At 36.4% G+C, this 24948-nt stretch overlaps 1 protein-coding gene across 3 annotated transcripts in view; it reads right to left on the minus strand.

Moving 5' to 3' along the window:
- GPM6A (glycoprotein M6A) overlaps window positions 1-24948 on the minus strand; it is a 368945-nt gene that overhangs the window by 53441 nt on the left and 290556 nt on the right. For all 3 annotated transcript variants that reach the window (XM_024245554.3, XM_054553227.2, NM_001132217.1), the window contains 1 exon segment: window positions 13996-14188. In XM_024245554.3, the coding sequence (XP_024101322.1) occupies window positions 13996-14188 (193 nt within the window).

Genomic DNA, 24948 nt, shown 5'->3' on the forward strand with positions numbered 1-24948 from the left:
TGACAGTATATGTATCTCTTCAAGATCCTGATATGAACTCTTTTGTATTAATACCCGGAAATGGGATTGCTGGATCACATAGCATTGCTAATTTTAATTTTCCAAGGAACTGCCAAACTGTTTTCCATAGCGGTTGCACAATTTTACATTCTTAGCATCAGTGCACACTAGGGTTCCAATTTATTCCCATACTCACCCACACTTGTTATTTTCTGTCTTATTTTGTTGTTTGTAATGGGCATCCTAATAAGTGTGAGGTGACAGCTCATTATGGTTTTGATTTGCATTTCCCAGATGGTTAGTGATTTGGAACATCTTTTCATATACCTGTTGTCCAATTCTAAGTCTTCTTTGGAGAAATACCTATTCAAGTCCTCATTTGCCTATTTTTTAATTGGATATTTTTGTTTTTGTTTTTTTGCTATTGAGTTGTAGGAGTTACTTATATATTTTGGATATTAATTCCTTACCAGATAAGCAGTTTGTAAATATTTTATCTCATTCCGTAGGCTGCCCTTTCACTCTGTTGACTGTTTCCTTTTCTGCACAGAAGCTTTTTAGCTCCATCTAGTCACACTGGTCTATTTTTTTTGCTTTTGTGACCTATGACTTTTGTGTCATATCCAAGAAATCATCACCAAGATCAAAGGTATGAACTTTTCTCCTATGTTTTCTTCTAGCAGTTTTATAATTTCAGGTCTTACATTTAAAGTTTAATTCATTTTGAATTTATTTTTGTGTATGGTGTAAGATAAGCATTGAATTTCATCATATTGCATATGGATATCCAGTTTTTCCAGCATCCTTTATTGAAGAGACTACCTATTTGTCGTTGTGCCTTCTTGTTGAAAATTCGGTGATGGTATATGCTTGAGTTTATTTCTGGGTTGTCTACTGTGCTATGGTGGTTTATATGTCTGTCTTTATGTCAATACCAGACTCTAGGATTCAACAGCACAGTAGAGTGACAGTAGAGAAGTTTACGTATATTTCAAGATAGCTAGAAAAGAATATTTGAAACATCTCCAGAACAAAGAAATAAAAATTTGAGGCAACCGGTATCCTAATTACACTGATTAGATCATTACACATTGTAAGTCTATATCAAAATATCAAATGCACCCCACAAATATGTATAATTATGTACCAATACATACATACATACATACATATCAGACTCTTGGTTTTTGTTGTTTTCTGTTTTTTGTTTGTTGGTTTGTTTTTTAGAGACAGGGTCTCACTCTGTCACCTAGGCTGAAGTGTAGTGGTGCGATCATAGCTCACCACAGCCTCAAACTTCTGGGCTCAAGAGATCCTCCTGTCTCAGCCTCCTGAGTAGCTTGGACTACAGGCATGCACCACCACGCCTGGCTAATTAGTCTACTTTTTTTGTAGAGATAGGGTCTCACTATGTTGCCCAGGCTGGTTTCAAACTCCTGACCTCAAGTGATCTCTTTGGCCTTGGCCTCCAAATGCACTGGGATAACAGGCATGAGCCACAATGCCTGGCCAAGATTGTTTTGATTACTGTCGATTTATAATGTTTTGCAGTGAAGAAGTGTGAAATTTCACTTTTATTCTTCTTTCTCAAGATTGTTTTGACTATTTGGAGCCCTTTGTGATTCCATATGAATTTTAGGATTTACTCTATTTCTGCAAAATATGCCATTGTGATTTTGATAAATATAGCATTAATCCACAAATTGCCTTGGTTAATAAGAACATTTTAACAAAATTAAGTTTTTCAATGCATAATATGAGATGTCTTTCCATCTATTTGTGTCTTCTTTAATTTCTTTCAAGAATGTCTTACAATTGACAGTGTACAAGCATTTTCCCTCCTTGGTTAAGTTTATTTCTAGGTTTTTTTTTTCTTTTTGACGCTATTGTAAATGGAGTTGTAGAAATATAAAAGTTCAACCCTCTTAAATTTTTTAAGCCTTGTTTTATGAGCTGACATGATATTTCCTGGTGAATGTTCCAGCTGCACTTGGAAAGAATATGTACTCTACTCCATTGGGTGGCATGTTCTGTACATGCTGTTATGCCATTGTTCTATGCTGTAATTTAAGTCTCTGTTTCCTGTCTGGATATTCTATCCATTCTTGAAAGTGAGGTATTGAAATCTCCTACTATGATTGTGTCGCTGTTAATTTCTCCCTTTGGGTCTGTCAGTGTTTGCAGAACGTTTGTGAGCCTTCTCCTAATTTCACTGAGATGTTCTCAGAGGCCACCAGGTATCCACACTAGGCTAGTTCTGTCACTGCTTAGAATGAGGTGAGACAGAAACCAGTCCCTCAAACAACCTTCCAAAAAGCCGGAGCACTGGGTGTGTGTTCTACCCTTCTGGTCTCTTTTTCTCCCAGTGCTGAGGTGAGCTAGCTTAGAAGAGGGGCTGATGTGGGATAAGTAAGATTGCTCTTGTCCCCTGTTTCAACATGGCTATTACGGGCTTTGTGCTCACCTGGAGTACTGCAAACTCTTAAGGGGATTCTGGAAATCTCATAAAGGTATTGGCCTGTAAATTATTGTTGAATTGGTGTTTTATGGGGGACAAAGGCTGGGACATACCAGTCCACCAACCTGCTGACATCATTTATCTCAAATTCATGTTTTGTTCACTTAAAATATATGAGACTGCAAGGTGTGGCATCTATGCTAGAAGTATAATTTTAAATTATTGGTGGCAATTATAGCAAACATAAACCTTTTGATTTTACCTTTTCAAACTTTAACTCAAACATTCTGTAAAAATACCTGGCAGGAAATGCTGCAATAAATTAGCCTAAGTTACGTGTTAATTTCCTGTGACTGTTTCATCAAATTAACACAAACTTGGTGGCTTTTTAAAAAAGACACATTCTTATGTTCTGGAGGTCAGAAGTTTGAAATCAGTTTCACTGGGCTGACATCAAGGTATTGGCAGAGCCCTACTCCCTCTAAAGACTCAGAGAAACTTCCCTTGCACTTTCCAACTTTTGGAGTACTCCATTCTGGGCTTTCCTTGGCTAGTGGCCCCTTCTGCTTCTTCAAAGCCAGCAGGTAGCATCTTGTTTTAGGAGTAACACTGCCTTCTTCTCTGGTCAAATGGCTCTCTGTTCCCCTCTCATAAGGACACTTGTGTTGGGATTTGGGGCCCATCCAGATAATCCAGGAGGATCTGCTCACCTCAGGATCCTGAATGTAATCACAACTTCAAAGTCTGTTTTGCCATAAAAGGTAACATATGATGTTACAAGGATTATAATATTGGGGGCCATTATCAGCCTGTCACAAGCTATAGACTTCATTGAAGTTGAATGCTAATTCCTTGACATTCAAATATTCTTCGGTAAAGTTTTTCTTCAAACAATGTGGTGATGGACATGTGCTAATGTTACATTCCAAAATCCATTTCAAAATTTTAAATCGTCAAGCATTTAAACTATAATAAACCTGAGGTATCTTACTGACTTAATTCTCTTCTTTGTCACAAAAGTGTCCTTTTATCAACATGCAATATATAAAGTTAATAGAATACATAACTTCAAATATTAAATTAGGAAAATTAAACTCTTCCTTATCTACATAAGGATGAATTTTTGTCAGCGATATATCACAAGATGCATAAATAACCCTCTGATGAAGAAGTCACTGATTATGAAGTCACAGAAGGATCAAATAGAGAAATAGTGAAGAAGTTTTACATTCACTACTTTTGCCTTCCAAAACAACCATCCATATTATCCTACTTCTTAAGGGATTAATTCACATACTTTACCTCCTTCCTAAATGTAGACTTTCAGACTTTGTTACACAACTGTTTTACTAATTGTAAAAGCAATATATAAGCATTGTAAATTTCTTTTAAAAAGCATGTCAGAAAAATGCAGATTATTCACTGTTTATACTACCAGTTTTTAATTTATTTTAATTAATTCCACAAAGCTACGCTTACTATATACCACTTTGAAAACTTCCTTTTAAATCAATATAGGATGAATATTTTAGACTATTATATACCTTTTTAAACAATGTTTAGGATATGACACGTTCTGTCATTTGAAGATATCATGATCTATTTTACTAATCGTCTACTTTTGTTCAGTGGTAGGAAGACAAAAGGGCCCCAATGATGCTCACATCTTAATCTCCACAACCTGTAAATACGTCATCTCATATGCCAAAAAGGATTTGGAGATGTGATTAAATTAATGATATAGAGGTGAGGAGATTACCCTGGATAGCCCTGGGTACCCTGGGTAGCCCCATTGTAATCACAAGAATCCTTAAAAGTAAAAGAGAGAGGCAAGAGAGACAGGGTCAAGTTCAGAGTGAGATGTGAAGATGCCACACTGCTGGCTTTGAAGATGGACAGGGACCATGAGCCAAGGGACGCAGGTGGCCTCTGGAAGCCAGGACAAGCAAAAGTACGGCTTCTCCCTGAGAGCCTCCAGATGGAGCACAATTCTGCCAACACTTTGATTTTAGTTCATTTCAGTTAGCCCAGTAAGACCCATTTCATACTTGTGACCTCCAGGACTCTAAGATAATACATTTTGTTTTAAGTAACCATATTCGTGGTAATTCTTTTTTGTAGCAGCAATGGTAAGCTAGAACTTGTTATTAAAAACAGCAAGGCAATAATGATGATATTATGTAATATTTGTTCTCAGTCTAGATTTCTTCCCTGGGATAAATTCCTAGAAAAAAATTAATGTACATATGGTCAAAATGGTGTCCAGAAAGTTTGTGCCAAAATGAAGACGCGTTAATAAAAAGCAAAGGTCTTACTCTCTCTTTGTTTCCTAATGCGAGGTATTATAATTTATTTTTTTCTGATAAATTGATAGGTTATAAATAATGGTATCATTTAAAATTACTTTTCTGAGTTTACTGGTGAGGATGAAAATATGCTTATAAGCTATTAAGCTTTTGTACTTTTTAGTATACCTGTTTTTGTATTTTCCCTGTTTTTAGTGAGATATTTTGCTGTAGATGTAGCAATTTTTCATTTATAAAATTAGGAGCTGTTTTCATGTAAGCTGCAAATATTTTTCTCAGTTTTTTAAAATACATTTTAATGTTTTTATAACACTTCAATGAATACAATTTTAATTTATAGTATGTCAAATACATAAATATTTTCTTTTGTGATTTATTATATTGCTTGTATCCTTCTTACCCCATGATAAAGAAAACCCTAATTTATGTAGTTGTCTGGCTTTTACAAATTAGCTTACTTTTAAATTCTAATTTTTAATGCACCTGAAAAATTTTGGTAAAATATAAAGTAGGAACATAGTTTCATGAGTATTTATGAGTATTTACATGGACTTGGGTCTCTTTTTACCTTTATATTCTGCTCCATTTTATATATTTTTCTGTGTCTGTGCCAATACCATATAGTATAATATTAATTACTGCAGCTTCTCAATTCCCTGTATTTGTTTAGCTTGATGAAACCTATAACTCTGTTAAAGTACTAACTCTACCATTCTTTATTTGTATCTGATTAGCTGATGTGGATGGCACTTTGCTCACATACTTTTCATATTTCAGCGCTTGAAGACAAGGAATTTGTCTTGCTCTGCTATGCATTTCTAAAGAGGAGCACAGCGAGTGGCATGTGTTATCACCTAATTTTTTTTTCTGAATGAGTACATTCATTAAAAGATTAATCAGACATAAGATTAGCTTAAATATATATATATATATACACACATATACATACATATATATATATATACGTGTGGAAACAGGAGTATTATCGAAGTATAATAAATACAAACACTTTAAAATATATTTTCATACTTGAAATTCATGATTGCTCAATTTGTGAAATATGAACTAAGATAGCTATTCTTGAATTAACAAGACTAAGTGAATTACAGATTGTAAGCATTTCAGAACTACAAGTTCATTACCATCCTTGCCTAAACACTTTAATTGATAAGCAAATCACCTCATTTCAAGGTAGTCTATGTATACTTTTTTGAAAAGATTTTTGGAAAGTTCTTTATGTGATGCCAAAGAAAGTATTTCTCTATAAATTGAAATACTTTGGCTTAAGTCTCTTTCTTTCGGAACCATAAAGAAGAAAGCAAGTTTTCTTCTACCTGATAACAGTTCAAATATTATTTGAATGAAACTATCATGCTCTTATTTATAGATCTGTTTCCCTAAAGTTGCTATGATATGGTTTAGATCTGTGTCCTCACCCAAATCTAATGTTTAATTGTAATCCCTAATGTCAGAGGTGGAGCCTGGTGAGAGGTGGTTGGATCATAGGGGCAGTTTCTCATGAACAATTTAGCACTATCCCCTCAGTGCTATTCTTGTGAAAGTGAGTGAGTGAGTTATGGTGAGATGTGGTTGTTGAAAAGTGTGCAGCACCTCCCCCTACTCTCTCTTGCTCCTGCTCCGGCCATGTAAGATATGCGTGTTTCCCTTTTGCTTTCCACCATAATTGTGAGTTTCCTGAGGCCTCCTTAGAAGCCAAGCAGATGCCAGCATCATGCTTTATGTACAGCCTGCAGAACTGTGAGTCAATTAACCTCTTCTTTCTAAATTACCCAGTTTCAACTATTTCTTTATAGCAGTGTGAGAATGGACTAATACAAAAAACTGGTACCAAGGAGTGGGACATTGCTATAAAGATACCTGAAAATGTGGAAATCTCTTTGGAACTGGGTAGTTGGTAGGACTGGAACAGTTTGGAGGGCTCAGAAGAAGACAGGAAGATGAGGGAAAGTTTGGAACTTTCTAGACACCTGTTAAATTGTTGTGACCAAAATGATGATAGTGATTATGTACAGTGAAGTCTAGGCTGAGAAGCTCTCAGATGGAAATGAGGAACTTACTGGGAACTGGAGCAAAGGTCACTTTTGTTATGCATTAGCAAAGAGGTTGGCCACATTGTGTCCCTGCTCTAGGGATCTGTGGAACTTTGAACTTGAGAATGATGATTTAAGGTATCTAGTGAAAGAAATTTCTAAGCATCAAAGCATTCAAGATGTGACCTGGCTGTTTCTAACATGCTTATGTTCATATGCACGACCAAAGAAAGGACATAAAAATGGAACTTATATTTAAAGGGGAAGCAGAGCATACAAGTGAAACATTTTCAGCCTAGCCATGTGGTAGAAAAGAAAAGCCCATTTTCAGTGGTGGAATTCAAACAGGCTGCAGAAATTTACATAAGTAAAAAGAAGCCGAGTGCTAATATCCAAGACAATGGGGAATAGGCCTCAAAGACATTTCAGAGACCTTTGTGGCAGCCCCTCCCATCACAGGCCCAGAGGTGTAGGAGGAAAGAATGGTTTCAAGGGCCTGGCCCGAGGTCCATGCTACTCTGCACAGCCTCAGGACACTGCTTCCTGCATCCCAGCTACTCCCACTCCAGCCATGGCTAAAAGACCCCCAAGTATACAACTTGGGCCACTGCTTCAGAGGGTGCAAACCATAAGCCTTGGCAGCTTTCCTTGTAGTGTTAAGCCTGCAGGGGAGCAGAGGGCAAGAGTTGAGGTTTGGAAGCCTCTGCCTAGATTTCAGAGGATATATGGAAAAGCCTAGATGTCCAGGCATAAGCCTGCTTCAGGGTTGGAGCTCTCATAGAGAACCTCTACTAGAGCACTATGGAGGGGAAATGTGAGGTTGGAGATCCCACACAGAGTCCCCACCAGGGTACTAGCTAGTACAGCTGTGAGAAGAGGGCTACCATCCTCCAGACCCCAGAATGGTAGATCCACCAGCAGCTTGTACTTTGTGCCTGGAAAAGCCATAGGCATTCAACAGCAGCCCATGAGAACAGCCACAAGGACTGAACTCTGAAAAGTCACAGGGGCAAAGCTTCCCAAAGGCTTGGGAGCCCAACCTTTGCACCAGTGTGCCCAAGATGTGAGACATGAAGTCAAAGGAAATTATTATGGAGCTTTAATATTTAATGACTACCCTGCTAGATTTTGGACTTGCATGGGGGCTTATAGCCCCTTTCTTTCAGCTTTTCTCCCTTTTGAAATTGGAGTATTTACCCAATGCCTGTAATTCAATTGTATCTTGGGAGTAACTGACTTGTTTTTTATTTTATAGGCTCATAGGTGAAAGGAACTTGCCTCATCTCAGATGAGACTTTGGACTTTGGATTTTTGAATTAATACTGGAATGAATCAAGAATTTGGGGGAACTTTGAGGAAACATAATTGTATTTGGCAACTTGAGAAGGACATGAGATTTGGGAGAGGCCTACGGCAGAATGATATGATTTGGATCTGGTCCCCACTCAAATCTCATATTCAGTTATAATCCCCATTGTGGGGACTGATGGGAAGTGATTGGATCATAGGGGTGGTTTCTCATGAATGGTTTAGCACCATCTCCTCAGTGCTGCTCTGGAGATAGTGAATGAGTGAGTTATTGTGAGATAATTCACAATAACTGGTTGTTTAGGGTGTGTTCAGGGACAAACAGACTTAAGGCAGCATGAAAGTAGGTATCAAAACTGTGAGTCAGTTTCAGAGTAGATGTCATTATTATCATAGCCACTATCACCCCCACTATCACATCATAATAATAAACACTTGTATAGTGCTTACTCTGTGCCAGCCATGTTATTATTGTTTTGAAATATCAACTAATTATCAACTAATTTTATTGTCATACAACTCTAGAATGTAAGCAGCATTAATACATCCCTTTTACGGATGAGTTACTGAGGCAAAGAGGTTAAGTAACTTTTCCAAGGTAAGAAAGCTAGAAAGAAGCAGATACAATATGGAACAAACTAGGGGGAGTTTGGCTCCAAAATCTTATCCACCACACTATCTTGTCTATCTAAATTCCTCATGGTTCAAGTATTTGGTTTGCTTCTTCTTGTTATTTCATATTGGTGTTTTGAGGTTTTTTAAAATACCCATTTGAGGAGTACTAACCTGGCTGAAATATCGCCTAATGAAATGCACACTATTTGATTATTATTTGAAAAGTTAGGAATTCAGTATGGTTTTCTAACATGAGTCCTAGTCATGACTTACATTATGTTTGACTCCCCAAGACTAATCAATAATCATACATCAATACAAATTTGGCAGATCTTCAACCATTGTTGTGAATAGAATTCTTCAGCAATTTGGTTTAATTGTCAACAACCTAGTTCAGTACAGGTAGTTTGCACAGTACTGTGATTCATGTTAGCCTATGAAACCTTGTTTTTTCTTGCTATTAATTCACAGTTTTCCCTTCTTACACTCATCCATTAAGCTGCTAACAACTGTTTCCTACTTCATTAACTTCCAGGAGTAAACGTAAACTACAAGCAAACTTAGAGATGTAAACCCACACGAAGTTAGTTGAGAGCAAAACCTATATATCTATTTTGTCTGAGCTTACTGATTTATTTTGTTTTAGGTAAATAGGAACTATTTTATATGTGCATGCAATATTAAAGAATTCACTATGTAGTGAACTCAGTTTTTGATGTGTTAACTTGAAATTACAGTCAATTAAAAAATCAATAAAATTTTGAAAATAAAATATTCACTCTGGAAGACCACCCAAATACAGTCTTTATCTTATAAGCTACAGGAGGGCATGCTTATGAGTAAGACTGTTCCTTGCCCAGTCCTTAGGAGAGCTATTCAAAAAGCCAAGTCACTTAGCAAAATTAGTGGTTTGGATTTCTGTGTGATATCTAATTTTCTAACCACTCTCCAGATTTTATTGTCCCAAATGAATCTGCTTCACAGAAGCAAAATACCTACCCCACTTCTTACTTAGTTTGTCAAATGACTTATGAAGCACAGTAATAACACCTTTCCAAATGGCTCTCAGAAGAGAAAGTCTGAATCACAAGTATCAGAAAAAAATGTCCTCCTCATCACACAGCAGAAAGTGGCAGAGCTGTTTTGAGTGCTGAGTGGGCCTAAATGGCAATGCTAAACCAACAGAAGTTGTGATTAGAATGTAGAAATAACTCTTAATGGATAAGAAGTTGCACACTTCTTATCAAAACAGTTTGGAACTAACAAATGACCTGGATTTGAGAAACTAAGCTGAAAATTAAGGGATTAAAAGCTTCTGGGGAACAAAATAGACAAGAGACAGAGAGGTACTAAAAGTTATATAAATGACTATAAATGAGTTATATAAATGAGTAACAAAATCTTTGATAAATTCTTTGAGAAATACATTCTTCTCTCTCTCTGGAGGTCTCCACACCTCAAATGTAATGGGACAAAACAGTATAATGGGTGACATCAGCTAAGAGTTTAGGAGCTCGACTTCAGGCCAGCTCCCACTGGCAGGGGCTGATGGTATTTAGAATTATATGTCTAAAATATAGATTACATAAGAATGAGGATTATTTGCAAGCTCATTTATGGTCAGTATAGTTTGCATTCTGGACAGGTGATTAGTGAAACAGAATAGTCACACGTCATTGTGTTTGCTGTTGTCTTTCATGTCTCCCTCTGGACTTGGAATATTGATCACGTTGAGATAAGTGTATGTATTTAAGAGAAGGGAGATAGTGGAGAGAGAAAAAGAGAGGTAGAGAGAAATTTTGTGGTCCCTGAGATAAAGAAGTAGGTAACTCCTCAAATCCTGAAGACCACAGATGGAAGATTCAGGGCTTGGGCAACCGGTTTTATCTTTTAGTTCACACATCCAGTAAACAAGCTTCTTTTCCAAGTACATAATGTAGGAGTGATGAATTTGGTTGAACTAAGTATGAGAACTATGGAGAAAAGAAATAGACTCTGTTAATTACTAAAATTAGGTAAGTCTTTTCTCCACAATTGTGCTCTTACACATTCTTATCCAAACCTACCTTAGTTGATTTCCAAGGAGATGTATGGCCTGCAAACGAATCATTCAGCCTCCTCTGCCTTCTGTTTGCTTATTTTACATCTTCTGTTTCCCCTGCACTTTTTCCATTCCTCTGATACCCCATAAGGCAGCCCTGCATAGAGTAATATCTACCTCCTTGAAACCTTTATGTAATCTTTAAATTTATCACTTGGCACTAATCGTATTAAGAGGTTTACAGTACGTATTTCCCGTCTGTGTTTTCATGAACTATTTGTTGGTAGGGAGAGAGTCTCAAATACTTTGTTAGCTCTGCAGGGCCTGTATAAGGAATTTTAGTAATGTGAAATATGAAAAGAGAGATAATTTTGACATTTACTTTTATTCCAATCAAAATGGTATTCTTCCCATTCCAAACATACATTATTGATTTCACATTTAATACATAATATAACAGAGCAAAGGTAAAACTACCAAATTAAGCATATAATCTCCAGTCTTTCTTCTAAACTCCCCTCACCCCTACATACATTGCCTTTAGAGCTTTAGTAGATCTCTACAAAATATGAAAGTTTGTTGTTTAAATATCAAATATCTTAACAAATAATTGCTGATAGATGTACATAAGCATCTATTGCCATTCATTAGGCTTATGATTTCTTACAAACTTGTAATTCTATAAGAAAATTTAGCAATTTGGATGTAGTTTACATAGAGAGAATCTGTAGATGTTAAGGACATCTGTGATGGCTTAAAATAATGCACAGTGAGAACATATTTTGTCCAGGGTAGGCTGAGATAAATCTAGAAAATGTCAGTTTTATCACATTAAAATATATCCATGCAATCATTTTCTTAAGACTCTCTAAAAGCTAACCTGCAATAATCTAAAGCATTTTAATTATATTCCAAATTATGAATATGACTTATGATCTTTAAAGGGTTGATTCATGCTATTTGAATCTAAGGCTTTCATAGCTATTGAATTTTGGTTTTATACATAGGTTTGTATGTAGTTTGATGAAAATTGATAAACTGTCTACTAATGCTTAAAGGATTCAATTTAATGGATAATGTTAATTTTTCAGAACTAATTAGTAAAATAAATTTACATTGGGAAATATAATATGCAACTTTCAACTTGCTATTAATTCTTCATTCCCATTTGTCATGACCTTGGTGAAGCTCTCACTTGATACTACAGAGTTATGGACTATATTTTTATAATAATTTCACTTCTTAATTTAGTAGCTAATCAATTCCATTCTTCTAATCCCCATGTATGTGTGGGGGGTGGGGGGAACTGGGTTTTCTCAATCTCATTTTCCTCATTTTATTTCTTATTTTCTTATCAGTCTTTCTCTAGGTTTTAAGTATCAACAGATTTTAAATAAACAAATATTTCAGCTTTGCTTTTACTAAAAATTTTGCTATGTACTCTGTCCAGGGGTATATGTTGTCCACCCACCCCTCAAAACAGAGCATTCTTGCTCTGTTACCTGATAGAAATGTATAACTCTATTCTCATTTTTTTTTATTTTTATTTTTTGAGACAGAGTTTCACTCTGTTGCGAAGGCTGGAGCTGCCTTCTGAGGTCAAGCGATTCTCATACCTCAGTCTCCCTAGTAGCTGGGATTACAGGCTTGTGCCACCATGCCCAGGTAATTTTTGCATTTTTAGTAGAGACGGAGTTTCACCATGTTGCTTAGGCTGGTCTCGAACTCCTGGCCTCAAGTGATCTGCCTACCTCAGCCTCCCAAAGTGCTGGGATTACAGGCATGAGCCACCACACCTGGCCCACAACTCTATTCTCTTTTCATTTTCGGGGGAAATTAGTAACTTTAATAAATAAAAAAAATTTATGATATTTATAAAAAATACTTTGAAATATACTTTTATGAAAAACAATTTATGAAAATTACTTTGAAAAATACCTTGTTGAAGATAATCTGCCTATACCTGATGGAATATAAGAAATTTAGCAATATGATATATTCCTGATATTGTAGTTGGAGAAAAGTTGTCTTCTACCTAAAAAGTTGTCTGGGTTGACCAAGTGTTTTTCAGAGTAGGATCTTAGGTTAAAATTATACCAGTTCAACAGGAATTGCCCTGCATAAATGAGAATTGTGATCAACCTCTTTTAGATGGAATGATAAGATTAAAAAGCAAAGCTACACTAACCATCCAGATACCCACTCAGATTTGTAAATCTAAAAGCATCATATTAGTTAAAAATGTATATACATTAAGAATGCTTGTGTTTATTTAGAATGACAAAATAAAGGAACATGAAGAACATTACAAACACAGGTATCAAACAGCATGAAATAAACACAAGAAGTTATAAATACAACAAAAGCTATAAGGGCTCAGGAGACAAGTTTATGATCAGCTGGGATTACAAACAAACTGTAATAAATTATTTCCTTTTCATGGGCATAAAAATCACTGAATAAATTATCTGAATTAGTAACTTATTTAGAAATAAATGTTTCTATAATTGAATCCCAAACCTTTGTTCTCTATATTATGCAAGAAGGAGCTGAAATTTCAACAGCAAACTTTAATTTTCAGACTGTTTAAGTTACTTTTCTAAAAAAGTTATTTTAACATAATCATAATACGGTGATATTAGGAGTTTTACATATTATGAGAGAAAAGTATAATTGGTGTTTGAAAAAAAAGGTTGCTTGATTTCTTATGATTTACTCTTTTACAGAAGACAGTAAGAACTTTGCACAACATTTACATCATTTCTGTGAGGCAGCAACAGTAAGATACCATACCCAGGGCTGTGTTTATTTCTTTTAAAGGTGGGAGTACCCATGGAGCTTTGGTGATTTTCCTAAAATTAGTAGCAAGGGCCAGATTTGTACCTGGCACTATTCTAATAGAACAGCCTCTGTTCAAATGAGAAGAGCAAGGGAAGTGCCAGAATTCCACTTAATGGTAAACAAATTTTGAATACAACTTTACATTTAAAGCATTGGTTAAGCCCTGGTTAAGTCGGCCTCTGATCCTGTGCTACATGCCTTCTATTGACTGTAAAGGCAATCATGAATCATGATTACCCTTCTGAATCATGTGTACCCTAACAGTGGTGTTGCATATATATTATCACCTTATTTAACTGTAGGCCCCTACTTATTTAACACACAGAAGTGTAAACATATGCACCGAAAATAACAAGAAATACTAGAGTGACTTACATAGTAAAAACATCCAGTGTGTCTCCAGCAGTTCTTGCCATCTCAAAGTAGGTTTGCAGAATGTTGACAGTTCCAGAAAGCGCTTCATGACCGCAGCCACAGAACAGGGCAACACCCGCGTAGAGCAGGATGGTGGCAATCAGAGAAGCATAGGGAATGCCTCCCAGGCATTTGATACAGCATTCAAAACACCCTGTAGAAGATCACAAAGGGAGAAATTCATATTTTTGTTAATCTAATTTAATTTTTTTTCAAACTTCAGCACTATGGGAAAGTATATTTGCACTGATAATACGAGGTCAACCATATAAATGAAGTCCTAGAGTGTGTTGAAGGTTACTAAGATCAAATTCCTTAATTATAAACCCATCCTCCACAAATAAGAGAATGTTTGCTATGACTGATGTCTTCCTCATCTACCGCAAAACCTAGAGAAGCCCTTCCTTCCCAACCCAGACTTTCTATAATAATTAATCTTCACCATACATGCATGCATATCATTCCATCTTGAATTTATTGCTCTCAAATGTCACATGCGTATGGTTTTATTTCAATGGCATTTGTTCTTTTGCTCTTCGTGTATCTGTATTTTTCTTTTTTTGTAACAGATTTTTTTTATTGATGTGTCATAGTTGTACATGTTTTGGGGATCCAGGAGATATTTTGATACATGTTTATAAAGTATGAGGATAAAATCGGGGTAATTGGGATATCCACCGCCTAAAATATTTACGTTTTCTTTGTGTCGAAACATTAAGACTCTTCTCTTCTAGCTATTTTGAAATATACAATAGATTATTTTTAACTATAATTTCCCTACTATGCTATTGAATACTAGAACTTATTCTTTTTACATAAGTGTGTTTTTGTACCCATTAACTAATTTTTCAGACAGTAAGTTAAAGCCTGTTAGTATATTGTGAAGTTAACTTAGTGAACTGGTTTTTTTTCTTTATTGACACAGAGTCTGGCTCTGTTGCCCAGGTTGGAGTGCAGTGGGACAATCTCAGCTCACTGCAATCTCTGCCTCCTGGGTTCAAGAGATTCTCCTGCCTTAGCCTCCCAGGTAGCCAGAGCTACAGGCACGCACCTCCGTCCCCCACTAATTTTTTTGTATTTTTAGTAGAGACAGGGTTTCACCATGTTGCTCAGGCTGGTCTCGAACTCCTGACCTCAAAACTTGGTGAACTTTGACCAGCAAATATTAAAAGTGGCAGAGACTGGAAGAGACAATAACTGAATGCATGTTATGTAGTAAGAGAAATTATTTTTGACTCTTTTGACTTCAGTACTCCTATATGATATTTGAGTGGTGACTCATAATGAAAATCTACTTCTTGCTATCATTCATGGTTTAAAAAAATGAGAAAGACACTGGCACAGCAAATGACAGCGCATTGGACACACCGATCCCTATGTGGTTTTTGCCAAATTTATTCTTCTGAGCTTATTATCTTTAAAAATGTGACAATAAGAGAATTTCTCTCATATGGTTCTCATGAGGATTAAATGAGTTAATATAAAAAAATAGTGCTTGACATAGTGTAACTACTTACTACATGTTATCTGTCATTATTAGATGTAATTTAACTATTATTATTTTCTGGGGGGTGGAGGATGGAGTCTCACTCTGTCACCCAGGCTGGACTGCAGCGGTGCGATCTCGGCTCACTGCAACCTCTGCCTCCTGGGTTCAAGTGATTCTCCTGCCTTAGCCTCCCGAGTAGCTGGGACTACTGGTGTGCGTCACCACATCCAGCTAATTTTTGTATTTTTAGCAGAGACGGGGTTTCACCATGTTGGCCAGGCTGATCTCAAACCCCTGACCTCAAGTGGTCCATCCACCCCAGCCTCCCAAAGTGCTGGGATTACAAGCATGAGCCACCACGCCCGGCCTAATTTAACTATTATTCATATGAACTATTACTGTGCTGTCATGTGGTTTTCAAAAATTCTTTGGTCATCATGGGCACTTTTGCTTTTTGAAGTCTCATCACTTTTACCTATTAAAACACAGGTTTAAGCATTTAAATTGAGACATCAGAAAATGATGGTAAATATTCAAAATAAAGGTCACAATTTCCTAGGCTATTGCTAGATATCTTCTAAGAAATTAACTAGAAATGCTTAAGTATATATATTTTGCAAGAGGAAATACTGGTGAGGCACTATGTGCCAGCCACGGCTGATAAAGGAGAATTTAGATAAGAGGGCTGACAGGCTAAGGGTACTTGCAAGGATGACCTAGGTTCCATACGCACCCACCTCTAGCCACCCCAACCCTCAGATACACACACATATCCTCATTCCAAAGATTTCCTCCTTATGAAAATCCTTGATCTGTCTTCGTAATGCTGAAGCCCCTCAGATAATGACTTTTCCTTTTTCTTCAGAAACAAATGACAAACAAGATTTTAAAATGGATTATTATTGTGCTTAAGTCATAGGAAGATCTGTGTGCACCTTATCTAGAAGGCATAGATGCATATAGCAACATATGAAGCATGTGATAATTGCAAAGTTCCTGTGAGAACTAAGTTTATATTGAGAGATTGAGCTAGTCTGCTATTTTTAATGCTGCTCACTGAACTGGCCTTCTTGACAATTCTAGTCCATCCCATCTGCCCCAGAGGAGGTTAAAAAAAGGAGTCTGAACACCTTCCCACTTCAGTAGCTGTTGTTTGTGCAGGCAAAATTGTTTCTTGAACATTCCTCCCCCAACACACATCTCTCTCTCACACACACACACGTGCACGTGTGTGTGCCACCCCACCCCACACACACACAATGTGGGGAAGTAGAAAAGGTTAGAACAGCTTGAAACTTCATGGAATAGGAAGAGATTTCACCAGCAGATGGCTAAAAACAATGTGTGTAGTGTCTGAATGTCACTGAACACAGTTTTGGGTGGAGATTAACAGGGCGGCAGAAAAATCTTTGAACTATTCTGTCTGTTGATGTTCTACAATTTCCACCTCATTGATTATTTAAAAATAATAATAATAAAAAAATTAGTGCCAGCCCAATGTAGAGCTATCCCTATTTTTGGCAAGTATACCACATAGCCTCATGATTTTAAATCCTATTCATCTGTAATTTCTGTCTTCGCTGTTCTAGAAGGATTTGATGTGGTTGTGGGAGGTTTCTACTGCAGACATTCAGAAGTATGAAAACCAGATAGATGAACATGTTTCACAAAACTGTTCAAAATAGAATAAGTTCATATATAAAGAATGCAAACACCGAATGCATAGGTGGGAATTGCCTTTGCTGGATCCTAGAGCCTAAAGTTAATAACTGAGTAAAGACAAAGTCAGAATCAGGATAGCTCAGGAGCAGATAAAGTGGTAAGCTCATAACTGATCACCAAAACCACTTCTGGGGACTTCTGATTAATTTAAGTATTAATTCAGGGTCGGTTTCACTTATTTCTCATTCTCTACACTCTACTTCAAATGGACAAGTTCTAGCCTCCACACTATGCTCTACAGCTGCAAGGGGGATACTGGAGTTGCTGCATCAGAGCATCAAGTATAACTTCAATTGAGCAGTAGCTTTCAAATTTAGAAAGAAAAGCCCGAGATAAATTCCAAAACTGGGTCAACCCAAATTGACAACCCTGAGATAACATGCATTTCCAAATGAGTGTAAGGTCTTTTTACTCTATGTAAATGGTACTATTTAAATCTCTCAGAATCATATTACCTTTATGGCAAATACAAATTCCTCTAAACTTGCACTACTGTGAAGTTAAGCTAGAATCTTTTGACTTAAGACCCGATCCTCCGTGAAACTTCTATTCAAAGGAAGAAACCTTAAGTATTTCATCATACACATTTCGCACTTGTAATGGGCTAGATCCTAACTATTCCCACTCTTCCACAGAGCCTGAGTTGCCTATTCGTTTTAAAAGAAGACTCTCTGAACTCCCATCTGGGGAAGCAGCGCATTATTTCAGTATTCTCTCCAGCTGCCAGGATCCCACGTAGTTGCTGGCAGGGGAGCTTCTTTCCACCCACAGAGAGGAACAGCCTTGGCAGAGCAGCAGGGTTGTCATAGCAACCCTGCCCCGGGCCCCGGATAGGTTCCCAACAATCACCCTTTAAGGCTGCGGATCTTGCTGCCCCCAGTACCACGTTTTCACTGAACTGCAAATGAAAAGCCACTCTATTAAATGAATATTAGTGAAGGCATAGTAAGTGGAGTGCTGGTGCTGGAGAAGATATTTTTTTCTTGAGAAACTCTCTAGTAAAATGATAAAGATTACTTTGAACAGGAAACGTTTTCAACACTAGATATTATAATAAAAATAGGCCCATTAATTCTCAAATAGAACAGATGGCTCAAATAGGGAATACTGAATTTACATGTTCTAGTCACTACCTATATACACAAAGAGGTATTTCTCATATCCATTTTCTGGTTATACTTTCCAAAATGAAATAATACTGTGCCTTCAGCTTTAACATGAAAACAAATATTAAAAGAATTATGAGATGTTCAACACACCCTCTGAAACATTAGCATTTGCCCAAAGATTAGTGAAGTTATAGATTGACTTGTACTAATACAAGAAATTTCAAAATTTCAAAGAAAATAGAAGAAATAGAAGAAGAAAATAGAAGAAATAGAAAAAGAAAATAGAAGCTGTGAAGATATGTTATCTTTAAAAAAAGATACTGACATTTTTAAAAAGACATTGATTAATTTATTTCCATTTAAACATTGTGACGTCAAATACATGCCTTTGCTTTTGCTCACTCCACAAACTGCACCAAAACGAATAAAGGGTAAAGAACCTAAACCAATAAGAAAAAGACCAGGAGAGACAGACAACAAAGAAGAGAGGCCAGCACAATTGTGGATTCTGGAAAAGTGATTGACAGGAGAGGTTGAGAAGTGAGATTTACAATAGACTGACAATTGACTCATTGACAAATTTTTCCTAATATTATTTACCAGGCAGCTGATTCCTTTTCTCCTGCCCTACGTCATCTTTGTCATTATCAAGTGTCCAGAGAGGTATAGGTCTGTTTGAGGGCTGTCTATTCTGTCCCATCAGTCTATTTGTCTATCCCTGTGTGAGAGGTGTTTAAACAAAAGCAACTGCATCTTGAATAGGGGCTGGGTGAAATAAGGCTGAGACCTGCTGGGCTGCATATCCAGTGGATTAGCTATTCTAAGTCACAGGATGAGACAGTAGGTCAGCACAAGACACAGGTCATGAAGACCTTGCTGATAAAACAGGGTGTAGTAAAGAAGCCAGCTAAAACCCAAAAACTAAGATCGCAACAAGAGTGACCTCTGCTCATCCTCATGGGTCATTATATGCTAATTATAATGCATTAGCATGCTATAAGGCACTCCCACCAGTGCTATGACAGTTTACAAATGCCATGGCAAAGTCATGAGGTTACCCTACATGCTCTAAAAAGGGGAAGAACCATCAGTTCCAAAAATTGCTCACCCCTTTCCCCAAAAACTCATGAATTATCCACCCCTTGTTTAGCATATAATCAAGAGATAACAGTAAGAATCCTTGGTAAAGCAGCTCAAGCTGCTGCTCTGTCTGTGGAATAGCCATTCTTTATCCCTTTACTTTCTTAATAAACTTCCTTTCACTTTACTCTAGGGGCTTGACCTGAACTTCTTGCTCATGTTCCAGGAACCCTCTCTTGGGGTCTGGATGGGGACCCCTTTCCAGTAACAGCTGGGCCAATACCATACTGCCTTATAGTATGTTTTGATTTGTGGAGGAAATTGCCTCAACCAATGCATTTTCTTCATGAATGTCACGGCTATTCATTGCCCTTTTACTTTGCCAATCAATTTTATAAACAGTTTGTCTGATTACACAAATTAACTCATTGGATTCTGATTGGTCTTTTTGCATTTGTATAAATTATTTATGTAATTTATATATTAATTTTTTATCTACAAACTTTAAAATTCTTTCATTCATCCTGTGAATTATTTTGAGTTTGTGGATTATTTTAAATTTAAGTTGATAATCATACCATCTGTGAAAATTTTGGGCTTTATTTCTTTTTTTTCAATATATGTGCTTTTAATTTATCTTCTTATTGTCTTACACTATTTGATAAAATACAGAGAGCAAATTAAAAGTAATGTGAAAAGGTATCTTTTGTGATCCTGATATTATCGATAATACTTATGCTTTTACCATTAAGTTTGATGCTTGCTGTTGTTTTATTGGTTAAAGATGGTCTCTTGTTTTAAATTCTATCACATGCTTCCCATCTGGTAAAATAATTTTTTTTCTTCTTTTTATCTACCATTTCAATAAATTTTTCTAATGTAAGTGAAACTTGCATTCATGAGAAAAAAAATGGTGTCACTGGGTTTTTAAAAATACATTGCTAAATTTGTCATGCTAACTTTGTTTAATACTTTTGCATTTATCAATGTATCCAACAGTTATTGAGCCCTTACCAGGTGTCAGACACTATGCTAATTGCTGAGACCTTAGAAGTAAATAAAATCAATGAAAATCTCTGCTTTCATTGTAGAGGTGCAAGCAAGATTATAAACAAGATACCAAAGAAATATAGGTAAGATTGTGAAAAGTTCAAGGAAGGAAACCTAAACAAAGAAATGGTGCAGGGAGTATTGGAATATCAGTTTCAATTTCTCATAAAGAGACCAGGCAAGGAATAACTATGATGACATTTGTGAAAAGGTCTGGAGGAGGTAAAGGGACCATCCAAGAGGCTATCTGGGAGTAGGTTTCTTTTATTTATTTATTTATTTATTTGGGATGGAGTTTCACTCTTGTTGCCCAGGCTGGAGTGCAATGACGCGACCTTGGCTCACTGCAACCTCCGCCTCCTGGGTTCAAGCGATTCTCCTGCCTCAGCCTCCCTAGTAGCTGGTATTACAGCTGCCCGCCACCACACCCAGCTAATTTTCTGTACTTTTAGTAGAGATGGGGTTTCACTGTGCTGGCCTGGCCGGTCTCGAACTCCTGAGAGAAGGTTTCAAACAGAGGGAAACTAAATGTCAATGCCTTGAGGCAGGTGTGTGTCTAGAGTATCTGAGGAAAATTTAAGAGACCAATGGTGGCAAAATAGATTGAGATAGAGACAAAGGAACACAAGGAGAGGTTAAAATATAATAGGTGAAGGTATAGGGACATCAATATGTTAATGAATGTCTGGCAACAAATTTTTGCTTTCTTGTTTTGTAATGAAGTTCCAGCCTTGTAAAGTGATCCCCTTTTTCAATGCCCTGGGAGAGTCTGCATAAAGTTGTAATTACCTGCACAGTAAATATTTGGTAGAACAACCAGTAAAACTATCCAGTCCACTTGTGTACTTTATGGGAAGAATTTAAACTACTGATCTAATTTGCTGATGTATATAGAGTTATTCAAGTATTCTATTTCTTCTTAAATCTGTTTGCTAAATTCAATTTCTGTAAGCATATTTAAACTTAATAAAAGTTATTCATTTTCTCATTAAGTTGTATATAACGTTTTAAATAATATTTTTAATACGTTCATCATCTGAACGTATTTCCTTTGGTCTTCTCCAATGATTTTAATTCTTCCCTTTTTATTTCATTCCTTCTTTCTTTCCTCCCTCTTCTCCTCTCTTCTCCTTTTCTCTTTCCCTTTCCCTCCCTCTGCCCCTTTTCTCTCTCTGTCTCTCTCTCTCTCTATGTGGGCCTCTCTCTCTCTCTCTTTCCCTCTCTCTCTCTCTTTCTTTTCTTCCTCTTTTCTTAAAGAGCATTGGCCAGGACAACCTATGTTTTACACTTTATGTTTGCTATTAAAACAAACAGGCTGGTCACGGTGGCTCAAGCCTGTAATCCCAGAACTTTAGGATGCCGAGGTGAGTGGATCATGAAGTCAGGTGTTCCAGACCAGCCTGGCCAACATGGTGAAACCCCATCTCTACTAAAAATACAAAAATTAGCCTAGTGTGGTGCTCGCTTGTAATCCCAGCTACTCAGGAGGCTGAGGCAGGAGAATCGCTTGAACCCGGGAGGTGGAAGTTGCAGTGAGCCGAGATCATGCCATGCACTCCAGCCTGGGTGACAGAGCAAGACTCCATCTCAAAAAAAAAAAAATTTGAATGACTTAAACATCACATTTTATTTTTCAATAAGTCTACAATATTTCCGTCCCAGCTTCACAGTGGGGATCTCTTCCCATTATAGCCATTCAGAAGCTCAGATTGATAAAGGACAACCATCTTGAATACTGCTAGTCATGATATCAGAATAAAAAACACCAGGGAAATCTCACTTTGGCAATCTAGTATTCTAGACTCTAGGTGGTACATGCCATTTCTACACCAGCCTCATAGGTAGAAAGAGTCACTTGCCTCCCCTTCAAACACAAAGACCAAAAAGTGCAACTCTGCTATGTTTCCAGAAGACAGGGAGCCACAAAACTTAGCAAACAGCACTAATGACTATCATAATAAGTAAAGCTGAAGGTTTTCCAACATTATTATTCTTTTCAAATAAGCTTTTTTTGGTATGATTACTTTGTTTCAATAATTTCTATTTTTAGATTAATTTTTTCTTTATTTTTATTTTCTTTGGGTAAATTTTCCTATATATGTTCTAATGTTTTAATGTGGAAAGATGGATGCTGAGCTCATTGCTTTTTGGACTTTTCTCTAATAAACGTATTTAACCCTATAAAGTTACCTTCTAATTCTGATTTGAGTGAATTCCACAAGTTCTGATATGCAAACTTTTCATTCTTGTTCAGTTTTAAGTATTCTCTAAAGTTTATTGAGATCTCTTTTTGACATATAAGTCATTTTTTTCTTGAATTATTTATTTTGGTTTTCAAATATGAAAGCTTTTTAAATTTTCTGTATGTTATCTGTTTGTATATTTATTGCATTATTGTTAGAGAATATGGTCTATAGGATGCCAAACCTCTGAAATGTATAGTGACTTCCTTTATATTAAATCCAAGACTTGAGTTTTTCGGTTTCTGAAAGTAGCAGAAATTTTCATCACCAACTCACAGGAGAGCTGGCTTGTGGTACCAAATTCTCAGGAGACATATTTTCCCCCTCAACTCACTCAAGGTATAAAAGATGTAAATTTTCCTTTCTGCCTTACACACAACTTTTGTTATTATTATTGTTCTGTAATTTTTTGCTTTGTTTAATTTTGTTTTCCTGTCTCAGCCTTTCACGGAGTCCTTTAGAGTCCTGACCCTTATGCTGTGTGTTCCAACTTGACCTCCAGTCTCAGGCTGAACTCAGCTCTGTTTCCTAACCTATATTACCAGGACATCCAATGTGAAGCCCAAGGAGACCAGGAATATGAAAATGACCCAGGACCTGCTGCTGCCTGCAGTGCTTTCTTGCTTAGCTCCCTGAACTTCTCCTTTAACTTTATTGTTGGCCTCTGAGGGTTCTACGTACTCTCTTGACAGTATATCAATGTGTACATACATGTTTACATATATAAGTAATTATATTTTAATTGTACCTATATTTTAAATAAGCATATTTTAAATACACAAGCATATTTGTTTCAAAACTTCAATTGTTTGGGAACAAAAAAGGTTTTCTTGCTATTTAATCTACCATACTACTGGTAATTCACTCTTAATTAGAAAGAGACAACCACTAGGTATTTGAGGAATGCGTCCAACTTGGAAGACAGAAACAGAAATAAATGAGCAAAAAAGAAATTCCAAGAAATAAAAGATAAAGCAGGCAGCTGAAGAGAGTTTAAAAAGGGCACACTGGCACACCAAATATATATATATACACACATATGTGTGTATATATATACATATGTGTGTATATATATACACATATGTATATATACATATGTGTATATATACATGTGTGTATATATACATATGTGTATATATACATATGTGTGTATATATACATATGTGTATATATACATATGTGTGTATATATACATATGTGTATATATACATATGTGTGTATATATACATATATGTGTGTATATACACATATGTATATATACATATGTGTATATACACACATATATGTATATATACATATGTGTGTATATATACACACATATATATACACACACACTTATATACATACATGTATATATAAATATATTTATATATTTGTATATATAAATACAATATATTTATATATTTGTATATATAAATACATATATGTATATATGTATATATTTATTTAGAATACTACAAAATATATTGCATTCTAAACAAAATGGATGTATTTCTTTCTACCTAAAATAGGAATATGGGACAGTCAAGGAAAAAAGGGGTCCCCAGAGAATCCCCAGCTGGCTTGTGCATTCGGAGGATGGAGTTGGGCCTCGGGAAGTTCTCGCTGGTTTGGGTAGGGGGTGGAGAGGCTGGCCTCTTCTGTCCCTGTGTGGTAACCTGGGATTCATTTGGTGAAGTAGAGAGCCTGTTGGCAGGACTCCATCTCACTTTGCTGAGTTGTATTTCCTTTTTCCTTTTCGCTCAATGAATTCCACTCATCACCCTTATGTGTGTCTGCGAGCCTAATCTTTCCTGGCCATGTGACAAGAACAGTTTTTTCCTACAATAAATAGATGCTCTAAATAGGCAACTGCAATAAAATTACAAGCTATTATTAAATGGAAATATAGCAGAAGTTTACATTTTCACAGTTTAAAGACACACACACACACAAAGAAATCGATGACAAAGTAGAACAGACAAAAGATGGAAATTGGAGAGAAAAGATAAACAACTTAGAAGATCAGACAAGGAAGAACAACAACCACAATTGAATATGAGATTCATCAATAAAGCAGTGAAAATGAAGATTAGCAAATTACCAAATAATTAATATATAAAACGGTTTCCTAGAGTTAAGGGCATGAGTCTAGATTGGTAGGACTCACTGAGTTTGCTTCTGGGGCTGAATTCCTGCCTTCCTGTAGCTCTTATAGCCCCCACTACCTCCTGCTGCCCTG

Source organism: Pongo abelii, chromosome 3 (assembly GCF_028885655.2).
Source record: "Pongo abelii isolate AG06213 chromosome 3, NHGRI_mPonAbe1-v2.0_pri, whole genome shotgun sequence".
Lineage (NCBI taxonomy): Eukaryota > Metazoa > Chordata > Mammalia > Primates > Hominidae > Pongo > Pongo abelii.